This window comes from Podarcis cretensis (genome assembly GCF_951804945.1).
Source record: "Podarcis cretensis genome assembly, chromosome: 7".
In the NCBI taxonomy this organism is placed as follows: Eukaryota; Metazoa; Chordata; class Lepidosauria; order Squamata; family Lacertidae; genus Podarcis; species Podarcis cretensis.
In genome coordinates, this window is record NC_137176.1 from 72,892,120 (window position 1) to 72,910,159 (window position 18,040).

Below are 18,040 nucleotides of genomic sequence, written 5' to 3' on the forward strand. Positions count from 1 at the left end.
CTGCCTCTCAATATTCAAAAGGGATAATTTGACATGTTTAGCTGTTTCATCACGCAACATAAGATTATCCCATTTCAGTGCAAACTTGACAAAGCAAAATCTTCAAGACATACTTTTTCCTCAGAAGCGATAGCACACTGCCATTGCCTTCATGTCCCACCAGCCAGGAGAGGTAATGAAGAGGCTTAGTCCTACAAAGATTAAAGATTAAATAAGTTAAATAAGTTTGACATTTGCCCCTAAACTCCTAACTCCAACACTTGTCTCCTCTTCTTTAATCATCTGTCTTTAACTTAACCAATCCATTCTTCAGCTTTTAATAATGTTGTACTGAACCTTGGTGTTGCACTGCGACACTACTACCCAAGAGTTATTTGATCCTTTCCCCTTTTTCTTTTGCACAGCAGATCATGGAACTAGGGACTTGGTGGGTTTGAACTCCATGGTTTTGCCAAAATGGACTTGTCAAATATGCACTGAGGAACATTTTGGGCAATTCTGGCAAACTGGATTGCATGGTTATATGCTGAATAGCTTCATAGACAATAAAGGGAAGGACCATAGCTCAATGGTAGAGCATCTGCTTTGCATGCAGAAAGTCTTAGGTTCAATCCTTGGCATCTCCAGTTAGGGTGGGGAGAGATTCCTGTCTGAAATCCTGAAGAGCTACTGCCTGCCAGTGAGATGATACAGAACCAGGTGGCCCGGTGGAGTACAGGGACAGGTTTAAGGTGCTGGTTTTGACCTTTAAAGCTCTATGCGGCCTAGGACCAACGTACCTACGGGACTGCCTCTCCTGGTATGCCCCGCGGAGGACCTTAAGGTCCACAAATGACAACATTTTGGAGGTCCCAAGTCACAAGGTGGTTAGGCTGGTCTCAACCAGGGCCAGGGTCTTTTCAGTACTGGCCCCAACTTGGTGGAACGCTCTGTCACAAGAGACTGGGCCCTGCGGGACTTGACATCTTTCTGCAGGGCCTGCAAGACAGAGCTGTTCCGCCTGGCCTTTGGTTTGGACTCAGTCTGACTAGTGCGTTGTATAAATGGAAGTAGGTTTAAAATGATCTCTTACCGATAATTCTTTTCTTGTGGGGGAAGACTCCAAGAGATGCTCAGAGAATGTATTTCTTTCACTGGAACAACTGAGGCGGGAGAAATGAGTCAATTTCAAACATTCACATGGGTGGTTATTCTTGCAGCAGACATTGAGAAAACGGGCAAGGGAAACGAAAGAGGTGGTGAGAGGAATAAACATGCACACATATTACTTCCAAAGGTTATAAGGCCATGTAAAAAAACACCAAAAGTTGGCATCCGTTTGTCTCAGGAGGCAATGGAAGAGTGCACCTTCAGTGGCATAGTCAAACAACTGGAGAAGAAGAAGAAGAGTTTGGATTTGATATCCCACTTTATCTCTACCCGAAGGAGTCTCAAAGCAGCTCACATTCTCCTTTCCCTTCTTCCCCCACAACAAACACTCTGTGAGGTGAGTGAGGCTGAGAGACTTAAAAGAAGTGTGACTAGCCCAAGGTCACCCAGCAGCTGCATGTGGAGGAGCAGGGAATCGAACCCGGTTCACCAGATTACGACTCTATCGCTCTTAACCACTAGACCACACTGGCACTGGAGAGTTACAGAGCCTGCTGTGGCTGAAGAAACCAAAACAGGAGAGACATATTAGAGACAGCTGAAGCTAAGATAGTAGCTTGCCTTAAGGTCACACTGTGACCTTGTGCCTGAGGTGGACTTTGAGTGGAGAACTTCTTCTTCCAATATGTCTTGTCAGTAGAGATATTTACCCCATATTGCATCTATATTTGAACTATTTAAAACCATGTGTAATTGTTTTAAATGTTTGTATTGTTGTTGTTGTTTTTAAATATAGAGACCTGTTTTAAATTATTTTTACACTTTTCTTGTTTTTTTAGCTGTAGTTGTAACCCATCCTGGGACAGTAAAGGTTTTTTTAAAAAAGCAATGTAGCTCTGATGCAATTTTCCATTGACAATGGATTGCTGCTCTACATCGCCTTCTGGTGTCACATTTTTACAACACATTTTAAATGTTTTAACTGAACCGTGTAGGTGGGTCCTCAGTTTGGTAAGTGATATCCCTTCAGATTTCCCAATGATAACAATTTTTGGGTTGAGACTAATTACCTTTGTAAAGCTTGTGAAATGCAGGTGTGTCAAACGGCTGTGGCAGATGACCAAAAGTTGGTTTGGGTAATCCACTTAAAAACAATAAAGAAACAATAAATAAATAAATAAATTGCAATTCCCACTGATTCCTGCTCTCAGTTCTCTCCTCCAAATATTTATATATTTAGGTGGCAATCCAACAGACACTTACAAGGGACTAAATCCTATTGAATTCAATGTTATTTGCTTCTGAGTAGATATGCACAGGTTTGCATTGAACTAAGACTGCATAGTTAATTACACATTATTTTCATGGGATGCTATGACTACATCTGAGCCTTTGCTTTAGTGGGTTCTCAGAACGGAATTTATTTGCTTGACACTGATTACAAGTTTGGTGGAAGACCCAGCATTTCCAATCTAATGTTTGTCCTTGCCCTATTGTATCTCTAATTAAAAGGAAGTCAAGGATCAGTACCTTTTACTAGTACTTCCATCTATTTCTCAAATATCTAGTTCTCTCCCCCTTAATATAATTCTTTGATTCTCTTCCCTGGCTTGGCAGAATTCAACAAAAACAGATCTGGTAAAGTAAAGGTCTATGATAAAGTGGATAAAACTGGTAAAAAACAACAACGCCACACATAAACTCCACCTTACAATTATATCTTAGGAATGCATAGTAATATTTGACCGTATTCTTTCTCTTTTATATTTCTAATTGATATGTCATTGATATGTCACAAAGTATCAGATTTTGCAAGCCATCAACAGTTTTAGGATAAAGAACAACAACAAAATTTCTTACTTATTTGGGATCTGTGAGAAAATTTCCGTCACCCATTTCTCCAAAGTGTCCAGAGTTTCTAATAAAGAAATATTGAAATATTGAGAGAGAGAGAGAGAGAGAAGAAGAAGAAGAAGAAGAAGAAGAAGAAGAAGAAGGGGGGGGGAGAGAAAGAAAGCAGTATGTTCTCACAAGGACAAAGTTAAGGTGATAACATTGGAGCAGCATTCTTAAATATTATGAACACACGGGGCTGTAGAAAGAAGTCATTGCACTGATGGAACAAATTCCACTCATCAATGGTACTTCTCATTCCTCTTCCTCCTGTGCGTCACCCACACCATCTCAAATCTGCTACGGGGTTTTCCCCAAGCCTAAAGACCACATTTCAGGTGAGGGGTGATAGGGAAGGCAAGGGATGGGGATTTCCTTTGTACAAATGGAAGTCCTTCCACATGTGCAATTAATTTGTTTGCTACAACCCACAATGCATAGATGTTTGCATCAACTAAATGGCAAAGTTGCAGGAGCTCCCAACTTTTTCCACACTTCGTTTTGATGTTGTTCATCCTCAATGAACTACCTAGTCACATTATACCTAATAAACCTTCACCCTATGATTTGCCTTTTGTATCAGACCAGCAACCTTCTCAGTTATTCTTATTCAGGCATTACTCACCAAATGAAAAACACTGATATAGCAGGGAACCCTTTCTGTGCGTGGAATCTCCCTGTGTGATTAAGAACCCTGAAAGATACCCACTGAAAACATCCACACTAAACTTGCAGTTCAGGAGACACTAAACATGAGAACACTTCAAGCAATTGAAGATTTGTCTGTTCCAGCAGACTTTCCCTGACTCTTACAATATTTTGAAAGTGTGATGCTATGCTTTTTACCTTTCTAGAACTTTATTGCATTACATAGTACTGTTGTGTTTTAGTTTTATTGTTTTATTTTGTGCAAATGCTTATAAAATGAAATACAGTGGTACATCGGGTTACAGACACTTCAGGTTACAGACTCCGCTAAACCAGAAGTAGTACCTCAGATTAAGAACTTTGCTTCAGGATGAGAACAGAAATTGCACAGTGGCAAGGGGAGGCCCCATTAGCTAAAGTGGTACCTCAGGTCAAGAACAGTTTCAGGTTAAGAATGGACCTCAAGAACGAATTAAATTCTTAACTCGAGGTACCACTGTATGTATATTCTATATGCATATCTATCTATGTACCATATCTATAAGTCTTTGTAAGCTGCTTAAATATCATTTTGGTGTTAAGTGAATTACATCATAAACCCAAGAAGGCCTGGGGTGAACCATGTCTCAATCATATAAAATGGCTGCCACACTGAAAGAAGTAGAAAAATAGACTGGACAACAAAATAGTGTCGATGGGCGCCCCTCCATCAATGGGAAAAAGTACATATTTCACCCACTGCCATGTTCATACACAGAGAAAAGCGCTTTGCATCTCTATCTTCCCTTTCAGAACAGAAGAGAGGGTAAGTTTCCAATCCAGGCATCTCAAGAAATGTGGGCTTATTTAAGAGCAAGTATTTGTTGTAGGAGGGGCTGAGTCAGTCTGAATATGAACTGAGCAGGAAGAGCAAACAGTCTCCCATTCACTGAGATATTTTTCATGGGTGCCAAAGGAGGTACAGTGGTAAAGGTAAAGGTAAAGGTAAAGGTACCCCTGACCAACAGGTCCAGTTGTGACCGACTCTGGGGTTGCGCGCTCATCTCGCTCAAGACGCCGGGAGCCAGCGCTTGTCTGAAGACAGCTTCCGGGTCATGTGGCCAGTGTGACTAAGCCGCAGCTGGTGAGCCAGCACCAGCGCAGCACACGGAATCGCCGTTTACCTTCCCGCTGGAGTGCGGTCCCTATTTATCTACTTGCACTTTGGGGTGCTTTTGAACTGCTAGGTGGGCAGGAGCTGGGACTGAACGACGGGAACTCACCCCGTCGCGCGGGGATTCGAACCACTGACCTTTCGATCAGCAACTCCCGCGGTACCTCAGGTTAAGAATTTAATTCGTTCTGGAGGTCCGTCCTTAACCTAAAACTGTTCTTAACCTGAGGTACCACTTTAGCTAATGGGGCCTCCCACTGCCACTGCGCCACTGCCACGCAATTTCTTTTCTCATCTTGAACCAAAGTTCTTAACCCGAGGTACTATTTCTGGGTTAGTGGAGTCTGTAACCTGAAGCGTCTGTAACCTGAAGCGTCTGTAACCCAAGGTACCACTGTACTGGCATAGGTGACCCCTGTAGTCATAAAGTTACTTATCTTGGGCGCTGCATTGTCAGCAAAACAGTTCATGGTATGCGATCTCATACGAACCATGACAAAATTCTTCCAAACATACGTGCACCCCCCCAACCAACAACTTAACATAGCATTGTATAACAAACATGCATACTCACATATATATAACTTATAGTTCAGCACAGGGAGATTTTTATACCTCTAGATTGGACAACTAGATTCATATAGTGGGCTGAGTAGTGACGCGTCCTGAAATCCCTAAGCCTCTGATAGGTGTTAATTCTGTTCTTTTTCGGCGAATGTTTAAGTGTCTCCGCATTACCTGCAAATTTTTAACGGGAAGAGATTTGCTTTGAAATCAGCGAGGGTTTTAAGTTTTCATGTTCGTGCATCAGATATCTTAGTCCTAAAAAGCTTCTCCAGGACCAATCATGCATCTATTTTTTATTTTTTATTTTAGCATGATTAGCCCAAGTCATGAATATCAATCGTGACAGTTACACTGCATTCAGTTAGAAGTTCCACCTAATAAACAAGTCTCACCCAAATAATGGCAAATTATGGATATTTCCAGATGTCTCAGGAACCTAAGCAGCTCTCTTATAATACCATATTCACTCGAATTTAATGCTCACCTTTTTGGGCCAAATTACATTGCCAAAATTAAGGTGCGCATTAGATTCGATGGCACATTTACATTTGCCAGCAAATACCTTTTTTGGTTTCAAGGTTCTGAAAATTGAGGTGCGCATTAGATTCGATGGCACATTGGACTCGAGTACGGTAAATACTGTAAGTCAGATTATCAGTCCTTTTAGCAATCCAAGGGCAGAAACTCTCAAGGATTTCAGATAGGAGTCCTTTACAACCTTCTCGAGGAGACGCCAATGATTGAACCTGAGACCATTTTCAGGCAGAGCATCTGTTCCAACTATGGCTCTTCCCCTATTTCAGGGGTTGGGAACCTCTGGCCCAAAAGCCTAATTAGGCTCACCAGGCCTCCCCATTTAGCCCACCTGGTCATTTGGCCAAGTCTTGTCTGCCTGTTCAACACCTGATTCTAGATATAACTGGACCAAATGGGGTTTGTAAAGGTAGGACATCAGCTGATCATCTACATGGGCAAAAACGGGACACCTCATGTCATTGGCCCATGGGTGATAGGGGAGAGAAGGATTTAGTCTGTCATCCAGGTCCAGTGTTGGCATGATGGGAACAGTATTTTTGTTCTTCAATGCCGGGTTGTTGTTATAGACCGTAACAATGTGCCCCCACTACTCAATCACTCTGTTGTCTTATGTATACTGAGTTAATAAGCACTATGAAGTCAGGGCTGGGACTAATTGCTGCCTGACCTGCTATTCTGCAGGGTTGACAGGCCAACTTCATGTAATCAGCTGGTCAAAAATAATCTGCTAAATTTGTTTGCCAGGGCTTGCGTTTCAGGGCCATGCTGGGTTAAATCCCAAACTAAGCAGAAATGAAGCAATTCAGGAAAAAAACAACAACCAACCATCAGCCAAAGATCTTTGGAAGGAACCAGAATTAAGGGCTTTTGTTCAAGTACAACAGCTCAAGAATTCCCTAATGCTTTTAAACTAAAACCCCACACTTTAAACTGAACCTCGCAACATTATACTTACCCCAAAAGAATTTTCTCATAGGATGTCCTTGTTTTGCAAGGCTTCCAAGGAGCAATTCTCTTCTGTTAGCATCAGAGGGCCTGGCTATTTGATATTCTGTTTGTTTTGAAGAACACATTAAGCAGCAGAAGGGAGAGTACCTTTTTCAGTGATAAGATCATTTAGACAAGGAAACAGCCTATTAACACACATACACGAAGCAGCAGCGGATGAACTGACCTACCTACCTCATCTACAATGAGAGGGATGGAAAGAGACAAACCATTCTGCTGCATACATCTGATGGGCTGAATCATGGAGTTCCCAGGGCACCAGGGAAGGGAGGCACTGCCCATTAAATGAACAGAAATAACCAGCATCACAAGGAAAATGGAAGCTGTGGGAGCTGCGGTAATTGCCTTCTCCTCCTTTAGGTCCATGTCAACATGGTGCCATGGGATGAGCAGGGTGGCAAGGAAAGGAAGAGATCACAGTGGCCCTTTAATTCATAAGAGGAGCTTTGCTGGATCAGACCAAAGGCCCACCTAGTTCACCATTCTGTTCCCACAGTGGCAAACCAAATGCCCAAACAGGATGCGAGCACAACAGTGTTTTCCTACTCATGTTCCCTAGTGACTGGTATGCAGTTACCTTTGATACTGGAGGCAAGATACAGCCATCTCCAGATACACCAGATACTGGAGGCAAGATAACCATATTCTCCATACATTTGTCGAGTCCCCCTTTAAAGCTGTCTACCAGCGATGTAGTGTTGGTTGTTGGCGCCTAGCCAGTGTGTGCACTGAGCAGCGGAAAGGGGTGCTAGCCCAGCCCTCACCACTGATACTGCCAGAGTGACCACAATGGAGCAAAGCGGGGCCGACCTCAGCTGTGTGGAGAGGAGCAATAGGCTGGGCTGGGCTTGCCTGCATGGGGTGGCCTGGTTTGTGCCCCCACAAGAATTGTGCACTCGCGGCCACCCTCCCCCTGGCAGCCCCATGCTACGCCCCTGCTGTCCACACTGGTATCTTGTCTATGGTGCACTCCCTAATGGTAAGAATGGTACAGAAAACTAACTTTTGTGTATCTGATAACCAGCATCTGTATAGCACTGCTTTGACTCAGACCTATCCTCCAGTTTGCCTTTTTTGCATAATAATAATAATAATAATAATAATAATAATAATAATAATAATTTATTATTTATTATTTATACCCCACCCATCTGGCTGAGTTTCCCCAGGCACTCTGAGCGGCTCCCAATCGAGTGTTAAAGACAATACAGCTTTAAATATTAAAAACTTCCCTAAACAGGGCTGCCTTCAGACGTCTTTTAAAAGTGGGATAGCTGCTTATTTCCTTGATGGGAGGGCGTTCCACAGGGTGGGTGCCACTACCGAGAAGGCTCTCTGTCTGGTTCCCTGTAACTTCACTTCTCGCAATGAGGGAACCACCAGAAGGCCCTCGGCACCCGATCTCAGTGTCCAGGCTGAATGATGGGGGTGGAGATGCTCCTTCAGGTATACAGGACCAAGACTTTAAAGGTCAGCACTAACACTTTGAATTGTGCTTGGAAACGTAAAAAAAAGGTAAAGGTACCCCTGCCCGTACGGGCCAGTCTTGACAGACTCTGGGGTTGTGCGCCCATCTCACTCAAGAGGCCAGGGGCCAGCGCTGTCCGGAGACACTTCCGGGTCACGTGGCCAGCGTGACAAAGCTGCATCTGGCGAGCCAGAGCCGCACACGGAAACGCCGTTTACCTTCCCGCTGGTAAGCGGTCCCTATTTATCTACTTGCACCTGGAGGTGCTTTCGAACTGCTAGGTTGGCAGGCGCTGGGACCGAGCAGCGGGAGCGCACCCCGCCGCAGGGATTCGAACCGCCGACCTTTCGATCGGCAAGTCCTAGGCGCTGAGGCTTTAACCCACAGCGCCACCTGCGTCCCCTTTGCTTGGAAACGTACTGGATTGCTAAACGTGGATTGCTGAACTGCAGCTATATCCTAAGCAGGAAAGTGTGGTCCATTCAGCCATTCATCAAACACCATCCTTTGAGCATTCTGTACACATTTGCTGGCATACAATGTTTTGTATGTAGGAAAAGGCTGTCCCCAAGGTGGTTGTGAGCAGCTTCCTCCTTTCTACCCTCTCCCTGTCCAAAGGTTCCATTTCTTGACATACCAGGGCCTTTTTCCCATATGTAATGGCTATTCTTGTCACCTGCCATGCTCTTAACTGCCTAACTGCTAGAGCCTGCAGTATGACCATTTCTCTGCATCTCCTAATAAAAACATTTTTGTATGCAGTTTAGAATAAGATGCACATTTTTAAAAGTAATTTCCCCTAATGCAATGTGCTTTTGTATTTCACTAATGTATTCATTTTTAGGCACACTCTCCTCAGTATATGCATTCTTGTAAACATTGATTGGTTGGGAGAATCACATCACAAAATTGGGAGAAGGGCAAATTTCAAAGGATGGCTGTGTTTCAATTCTCATATTGTTTCAGAAAATTGCAAATTGGATAGATTCACCTTTAAATGCAAACAGGATCTAATTTCTCCTCTATCCCTACAAGAAGGCAGGCATAGATGTGCAGTGTAAAATAGTTTGCAAAAAAAAAGGGAGCCAGATTCAATGCTCTGCAGTATGATATGAATGCAGGACAAAATCTGGGGTCTGGAACTGAGCCTGGCGCAGCAATGTCTAGCACTAGATCCTGTCCTGCACTCTGATTGTACTGCAGCCTGTTGAATATTTCACAAAGTGTGCAAGGCCAATTTTAAATGGGATTACAGGTCTAAAATCCTCTCAGACTAAAGAGGTAGGCCATTAATAGTCCTGCTTTACAAATGAGGACTCGGAAATTAAAGAGAATATATCCACAAAATCAGACAGCTGAAGATTAGATCTAAAGTTTGGAGGCACAGTTGAAAAATCCAGGATGCATGGGTTGGAGGGGAAATAATTTTTCCTACAGTGAGAAACCCACGTTGTCTGTTGTGCTTTGTGAAGCATTGTATTTAACCTCAGACATAAAAGACTAGAGTTAGACAAAGGTAGTCACTCTTTTCCTCTTAGCCCGTCACCCATGTCATCCTCACAATTAACACACATTGTGAACTCACACCAGAAAGTGACATATCTCCACATTTTATAACAACTTATAACCTGAATGCATTTAAAGACCTACTGAATTCAATGGGATTTATTTCCTGAAGATATGCTTAGAATTGCAGCCTTACAGTTAATTACCTAGTTCGGTATGCTCTGGGAACTGATAAAATTACACTCCCAAAATTTATTGACCACAATCCAACATAAAGTTAAACACTCTTAAGACCATTATTTCAAAGGGCTTAAGGAGGCTTAAATATTTGGATTGTGGACATTGTATCTAAATATTACTTTTATAAAGTGGTTACATAAAACATGGGTCATCCAAATTTCATGATAGGAATGCTACTTAAACCTGATGAGATCGTTTCTCTTAAGAATTGCAAGAATATCAACAATAAAAAATTTAGATCAAACCCATTTGTTTTACCACTATCTACAGCTTCAACTTCTCGGTCAATTGCATCCTTAATCATCAGTGGCTGGATGAAAAATTGTGCCCATCTACAAGAGAAATTGAAAATCGGGTTTCTGCTGTGCTGAAAAGCAGAACTATAATATTCTGTTTTGAAAAGTGCATATACAGTCCCTTGGGATATACCGTTCAAGTAACTTACTCAGAGTAGACCATTTAAAATTACCAGTACACACTGGTCCTGCTATCCAAACACTTGTTATACAAAATTTCACTTATCCAAACATGAGGAATTAGTACCCAAACCTTGCTATACGTCCCCCACAGATTCAGATATCCAAATAGCCAGACCTGAGTTTAGTACTGTAAATAAACAGCCTCAAATAAGTCTTATTTCTTGTGTTCTGCTTATATATGGCAATCGTTTTGCCAAAAATCATGGTGGGTGGGGGGGGGGGAAGGAAAGAGAAGAGATAGGACAAATAAGAGCATTTTTTTCCTTCCATGGTTGCCTTTTGAAAGGTTTCATAGGGTTTCCTGGAGTTTCCCTGCTCTCCCCCATCATTTGGGGGTCAAAATTCCCCATAAGAATCAGTGGAAATTGTTACTTGTTATAAGAATGCTCACCTCGCAAACTGTTTCCTGAGAATGCATTGTGTTCAGATAGTGGGAACTGCATATAATGACCATTAATAACTTTGCACACTGCTTCTCACTCCCACTCCTCTAGTGTACATCTTCCTGGTTGTTATTTGGTTTTGTGTTGCAAAGTTACCTGTCGAGGGCTTCCCTAAAATATTTTTTCTGGATATCAAAATGGAAGACTGTTCGCTCTGTGTCTGTCGAAGCATTGTCTGAGCCTCCGTGCTTCTTTAAGAATGTATCGAACCCATTCTCATCTGGGTATTTCTGGCTACCCATAAACACCACTGAAAGAAAACATTGAAAAAATTGGGTGCATGCCTTCCAATCCTGGGATATGCTCAGAGCATGTACTGCTGCTGATCATTTCAATGAACCCCATGCATATCTCTTGCTGAATCTTTTTGCTTTAAGCCAAACAGCTTTCGCGATACATTGGAAGGAGTGCAAGACTTGATTGTGGCAAACCTCAAAGGCTGGGGGGATGGTTTTATAACACTTGGGTCATTACACTACTGTCACACACTGGCTGGACACAGAGGAATGGTGGGAGGAACCAGCTGGGAACCCCCAAGGGAAGAAATTTCAGAGCCCTGGGAGGAAGTGTCTGAAGCTGAAGAGGTCACAGGGCTTAGTGAGCAGGGAGAGTCTGTGGCAGAGAGATGTGCAGAGTCAGAGTCAGAAGTTGAAGCAGGGGAGAAGGGAGGCCAAGAGGCAGAAGTGAATCAATCTGGTGAAGAAGTTAGGGTGTCTTCCCCTCCTGCTGCGACAAGCTCCCCTTCCTCCACATCTCCCAGAACCAAGAGAGGCATGAAGAGGGTGGAGGAGAAGTCAGTTTCATGCTGCCGTAGTCTCCAATTTCTTGGGAAAACCCTGGAGAGAAGGGGACTTAGGCAGCTGGTGAGGGGCATGGAGCTTCCATCTCAGCAATTGCTTCACAGGGCAAGACCTGCCGGAGATGAGTTGCTGTGCTCATTAGGCCTGTGCGACCCATACAGCACATAGGCAGCAATTATTCACACAATTAATATTCTTGTTCAAAAACAATTTTTCACCATTTATCAAATTTGTGAGAATAAGACAACTACTTACAAAGTGCCATGAAAACTTATAAGCTATCTAAAATAAAGTGAACTTGCAGCATCAGATATTTATTATTTTTATTTTATTTATTAATTGTGTGAATAATTGCCGCCTATGTGCGGTACGGGTTGCACAATCATTATTAACAGCACAGGTTATTTTTATTTTATTTATTAATTGTGTGAATAATTGCTGCCTGTGCTGCATGCATTGCACAATCATTATTAACAGCACAGGTTATTTTTATTTTATTTATTAATTGTGTGAATAATTGCCGCCTATGTGCTGTATGGGGTTGCACAATTGTTATTAACGGCACAGGTTGCATTTCTTCAGCAGTGCTCATTAGTGCAGATCCTGTTTTTGCTAACAGTCATCTCCAACTTGCTCAGTGTAATTTACTGTTGGCTCGATGCTGTCACTGCAGAGCAGACTCTGCTCTGAATCCAAGGCCAATCTCAGCACTTGGAACCTTGGGCAGCTCCTAAGATCCAGGTGCTGTAGCAGAACCCACAAGCATTGTTTGGGCCCTCCGGACTGCCTTTTCCCTCAGCCATGAGTTTATCTGGTGGCAGCAACAGAATCTGGGAAAGTGCCTGCTGTTTTAACCTCCCCCTGCAGTGCCACAGAGTACACACAGAAGTCTTCTACCCTCTCAGACCTCTGAAATGAGGCTCAGAAGCAGCTTTGTACTTCAGGATAGTTTGCTGTGTGTCCTTGGTTATGAACTGTGTGTGCCCACGGGCCAAGAAAGGTTGGTGACCCCTTATCTAATGTGATGTTGCTCTGAGGCATTATGGGAAATTTAAAAGGTGGGTGGCTTCCCAGACTCAGTTGTTACTGCTAGGCAACCACTAGAATGGTCCACTAGGAGGGATTTTGGAAGGTCCCCCTCAAATGTGGTACTGCATATTGCATGGTATCACAGAGCAGGCAAATAAAGCAGGGTTCCCCAACCACCCCAGTGATTTCATTATGCAGATATGTTCACAAAACATTCCTCAAGTCTGATGTTTTGGAATACATCCCATCATCCCTGACCATTGGGCATACTGGCTGGAGCTAGTGGGCTCTGGAGTCCGAAATATCTGGAGACACCAAGCTGAGGGGGGGTATGAGATTATGGGAAGACATTGCTTTCTTTGGGCCATTAACTGCTAAGTTTATTTATTATTAATCTATTAATTCTTTTCAACCATGATTTCATCAACTTTTAAAATAAAACTATAAATCAGTTTCAAGCTGTGAGTAAAAGAAAATATTGATAATTGTGTTTTGATTCCAGAAAACTGCCTCCCAGGCCAATAAATTATAGACTATCTTTTCAGTGGCTTTCTTTTTTGGTAGAAAGACATATAGAAGTAGCTACGTACTGTGCTCCAAAAAATGAGCTAGTCCAGGTAAATCATCAGGGTCACAGAAACTGCCAACACCAACAGCAAGGGCAGCTGCAGACTGTAATATATATAGAGAGAGAGGGGGGGGGAGGATAGACATTATATCACAAAGAAAGCAGCATGTTTCCCCAATATAAAAGAATTCCAGTTCCATCACAATGCTTCCCCATCTTAAAGAAAACAGATCAAGACTTAGGCTGCATTCACACCATAAATTTGAAGCACATTGAATGCAAATTATTTTCCCCAAAGAATACTGGGAGCTGTAGCTTAGCCTAGAACTACAGTTCCCAGGATTTGTTGGAGGGGCAATAATGTGCTTTCAGTGTATGGTGAGGTGTGTCTCCAGCTCCAAGGGCCTTCTGGTGGTTCCTTCTCTGCAAAAAGAGAAGTTACAGGGAACCAGGCAGAAGGCCTTCTCAGTAGTGGTGCCTGCCCCGTGGAATGCCCTCCCTTTAGATGTCAAGGACATTAAAGAACTACACAACTTTCTGAAGACTTCTGAAGGCAGCCCTGTATTGGGATAATGCTTGATATTTTGCTGTGTTTTTATTATGTTGGAAGCCACTCAGAGTGGCTGGGGCAACCCAGTCAGATGTGTGGTGTATAAGTAATATAATATGTTGTTGTTGACACCAAAATTCTCTTTGTAGTCACCTGTATTTTCCATACTGTGTAAGTAAGTATTAGTTCTATGAAAAATTTTCTGTGCAGTGCCCCTCCATCCAATCCAGTCAGAAGTATAGCTCATTCTCCCCCTTTCATAGAGGACTCAAAACCTTATTCATAGAATCATAGAATCATAGAGTTGGAAGAGACCACAAGGGCCATCGAGTCCAACCCCCTGCCAAGCAGGAAACACCATCAGAGCACTCCTGACATATGGTTGTCAAGCCTCTGCTTAAAGACCTCCAAAGAAGGAGACTCCACCACACTCCTTGGCAGCAAATTCCACTGTCGAACAGCTCTTACTGTCAGGAAGTTCTTCCTAATGTTTAGGTGGAATCTTCTTTCATGTAGTTTGGAACCATTGCCCCGTGTCCGCTTCTCTGGAGCAGCAGAAAACAACCTTTCTCCCTCCTCTATGTGACATCCTTTTATATATTTGAACATGGCTATCATATCACCCCTTAACCTCCTCTTCTCCAGGCTAAACATGCCCAGCTCCCTTAGCCGTTCCTCCTGTGGTTTCCAGAAACTGGTATTCAGAATCATTACTGCATCTGACCATGAAGGTGGAGCATAGCCATGACTTTGATAGCCCTTTCCTCCATGAAACGTGCTGTGATATTCCTTTTCCTTGTTCATCACTATTGCTTTTATCCATTTTGTAAACCGCCTTTGGAAAGATTTCATTTTGAAGGGCAGGTTAAAAATGGAAAATATATATTAATAAAGGTTAAAAACCACTGTCGTATGAGCCAATTCAAATAATATATAGGTATACACCTACAAAAATTAAAAATGTGGCTAAAAGAGGCTTGCATAGAGATGTGTATTGTACAGGTATACTCACTGATTTGTTGCTCCTCCCTGTTGAACATACCTTACAGGTTTCCCTTTTTGTTGTGTGTCAAATATTTAGCTTAGGGAAAAGGTTGCCTGGTCAACATGCAGTTGTGCTGCTTGCTAACGTACCTGCTTTTCTGTGCTGTCCATCTTATTTTCCTCTTCTTTCTTGACTAGCTGTTCATAAATTTCATAGTCATCGTTCTCGTCTTTGATTCTGCTTTCACGACGCTCTTTTTGTTTACCTTTTTTACCATGACCACTTAGAACTCCACCATAACCTTCAATAGTGGCCTCTTTTCCTCCAGGTACTTCTCCAAATTCTTCCACATTCCCATACTTCTCATCCTCAAAGCTGCTGTCTTTCCCATCGTCCGTATCAGAGGACATGTCTTCCTCTTCTGACGCCTCAGAAGAATTGCAGTCATCCATATATAAGTCAGAAATAAGCAGAGCGTTCAGGCCATTGCTTAATTTTATGTACCTGCAAAAGTAATTCCATGAGCATTTTTATCGTTTCTATTTCTCTTTTTGCCCAATGTGGGCGTGCATTTACCAAGATGGCAGTCACCACTCCCTTCTCTATTAACCTGGGGATGTGCAGGGAGAAAAATGCAAGGATAATCCGGTCAAGGAGAGGGTTTTCAAATGCCTATCCAGTAACTAAACCCACCCTTTGTGGAAAGCAGCCTGTTGAGGATGAGTATGAACAATTCTGGATTGAGAAAAACTACATTATTTTTTTGCACTATGGATGGGTCAGTGTGAGCACAGCCCAAGTGTCCAACCAGCACCATGTCCTGCTTGCAACAGAAGTCAACAGACAATCACAGGAAGTCCCCAGCAGAGCATGAGAACAACAGTCACTCCCCTCTCATTTGTTGCCCCACCCCATCAACTGGTATTAGTTGCTTGCCTATCTCTGAACCTTGATGTTCCAGTTACCTAATATCCTAAGTAAAACTGATCTGTCCGCCATAAATTTATCTACCTTTTTAAATACTATATCTAATCCAGAGCCCATAATCAGATCTTGCGGCAACAAATTGCACTAGGTGATTAAATGTCATTCAAATGTCTTCCCTTTTTTGTCTGTTTTGCATCTATTTACCCTGAATTCTAGTGCCGTGAAAGAGACGGAAAATATTCCCTTTCCATGATCTATAATTGTATAAATCTCTATTATGTCCTCCAGTTTGTCAACATCTCCTTACAAGCTCCAAGCAGTGAAGCATCTCAAAAAGAACATGGGAAACAATTCTCCACGAGATCGCAATAGGCAACCTTCGCCTATTGTCACTGAGTTAAGCACAGCCTACCCACTTCCCAATAATAGGAATTCATGCAGATTTCCTGGGAGTCAAGTTCCCACCATTGCATTAAAAAAATAAATTGCCACTACTAGCCAGGTATGCTGGTGGGAATGCCTTGATATTGCTTAATTGCTTCTTAATTTTTAAACTTACTATGTGACCGAGTCTGTACTTTTAGGTTATTTACGTACTTGGGACACACTGGGACATTTACAGTGCTGCTGGCCTCTTGAGGGGGGTTGCTCTTTTCTCCAGACCCTTTATTCACCTGTATTCTTTGTGGTCGCTGGGGGACTTCACAATATCGGGGTCCCCTGCGTTTTTCTTGGCCCGGCGCTTGTGTCCTTCCTCGTCAGAGTCTTCCTGTTGTGCCTGGGTCCTTCGACACCCCTGCCGTCTCCCCTGCTGCGGTGGGCGTAAGACTGGGCAGTTCTCAGTCACATCGGGCTTTGTCCCTCTAGACATAGCTGTGGCTCTGAGGTGATTTGCGAGGTGCTTGCCAGCTACCCTGCACTTGAATTTCCCACCTAGTTACTGTCTTGCAGAAACTTCTGTTCTTCCATACCAAAACCAGCCTCCTTGACAGGACTATACAATCCATCCCAGACCCTGTTGGATGCTTGGATTCTTGAGAGATAGCATCTGTTTATGACATAGATAAAGGAACAAGCCATGATTCCATGAGGGGTAGTGAGGGAAATAAGACAAGAAATGGAGAAAACTAAGCACATCAAATTCATTCATTCAGTCACCTATGTATAAATTGGTTGGTTTGTTTGAAACCTTTGTATCCAGGTTTGTTTGTTTTTTACTTATAAAAAGCCCTCAAGTTACTTCAAGAGAGATTTGGGTTTTTCTAAATTTACCTTTAAAAACTTATATCTTGCCTTTCATCTGAAATAATCTAAGGGTGGGTAACAACAATCAAAATCACATAAAACCAGACAGGAAAATTAGTACACAAGGTAGCAGCAAGCAGTAGAAATTACTATAAAAAGTTGGCATCTAAAAATTTGTCTGAATAAAGATCATAAATATCATTAAAAGCTTGAGTGAACAGGACATGCACCATAGGGTATCTAAAAGATTATTCTGTTTTACAATATGCCTCATTATTTGTGTAATCAATGGAGTTACCCCAAGACTGCATAAAAATTGTTGTGTACCCGTAGTTTGCCATGCATGGGAAAAAAATATTATTTTTTGTTCCTTCCTCTTGCCTACATATAAACTCTTGTACAGTGGTACCTCGGGTTACATACACTTCAGGTTACATACGCTTCAGGTTACAGACTCCACTTACCCAGAAATAGTACCTCGGGTTAAGAACTTTGCTTCAGGATGAGAACAGTTTCAGGTTAAGAACGGATCTCCGGAACAAATTAGGAACTTAACCAAAGGTACCACTGTAGTCTGTTAAAACTGTGATGGTTTTGATATATACACTTTGATGTAACTTTGTTAGTATATTGGGAGACATTGTTTTATTTCCATTTTGTGTGATTGTTACATGTCATATGTTCTAATAAATACATTTTTCTAAAAAGAAAGATAACAACGAAGGCACCGAAAAACTATGGCTCTGGAGATAGTTCCACCATTTGGACACCTGTACAGAAAAGGCCCATTCTTTTGTAGCCTTTGCCTAACACAGTAGTGAGGAACCATTCTTCAGCATAAGGGTCACGTTTCCTTGTGGTCTGCCTTCTGGGGACTGATGGCCAGGGATGAGCAGAGCAACAAA

General features: G+C 42.5%; 1 protein-coding gene across 2 annotated transcripts in view; it reads right to left on the bottom strand.

Annotated features, from left to right (window-relative positions):
* Positions 1 to 16,926, bottom strand: part of LOC307220337 (nardilysin-like) — a 40,772-nt gene extending 23,846 nt beyond the window's left edge. The window contains exons 1-11 of one of the 2 annotated variants that reach the window (XR_013840840.1): positions 16,565 to 16,926; positions 15,113 to 15,467; positions 13,451 to 13,532; positions 11,128 to 11,281; positions 10,368 to 10,441; positions 6,843 to 6,938; positions 5,399 to 5,521; positions 2,950 to 3,007; positions 2,160 to 2,233; positions 1,073 to 1,142; positions 114 to 191 (exon numbers count right to left, since the gene is read on the bottom strand). Coding sequence is in view for 1 of the 2 variants with exons in the window: in XM_079984205.1 (XP_079840331.1) it covers positions 114 to 191; positions 1,073 to 1,142; positions 2,160 to 2,233; positions 2,950 to 3,007; positions 5,399 to 5,521; positions 6,843 to 6,938; positions 10,368 to 10,441; positions 11,128 to 11,281; positions 13,451 to 13,532; positions 15,113 to 15,467; positions 16,565 to 16,761 (1,361 nt within the window). In the remaining variant the exon portion in view is untranslated. The remainder of the gene's footprint in view (positions 1 to 113; positions 192 to 1,072; positions 1,143 to 2,159; positions 2,234 to 2,949; positions 3,008 to 5,398; positions 5,522 to 6,842; positions 6,939 to 10,367; positions 10,442 to 11,127; positions 11,282 to 13,450; positions 13,533 to 15,112; positions 15,468 to 16,564) is intronic. The other variant, XM_079984205.1, reaches the window with a different exon arrangement.
* Positions 16,927 to 18,040: the final 1,114 nt, after the last annotated feature.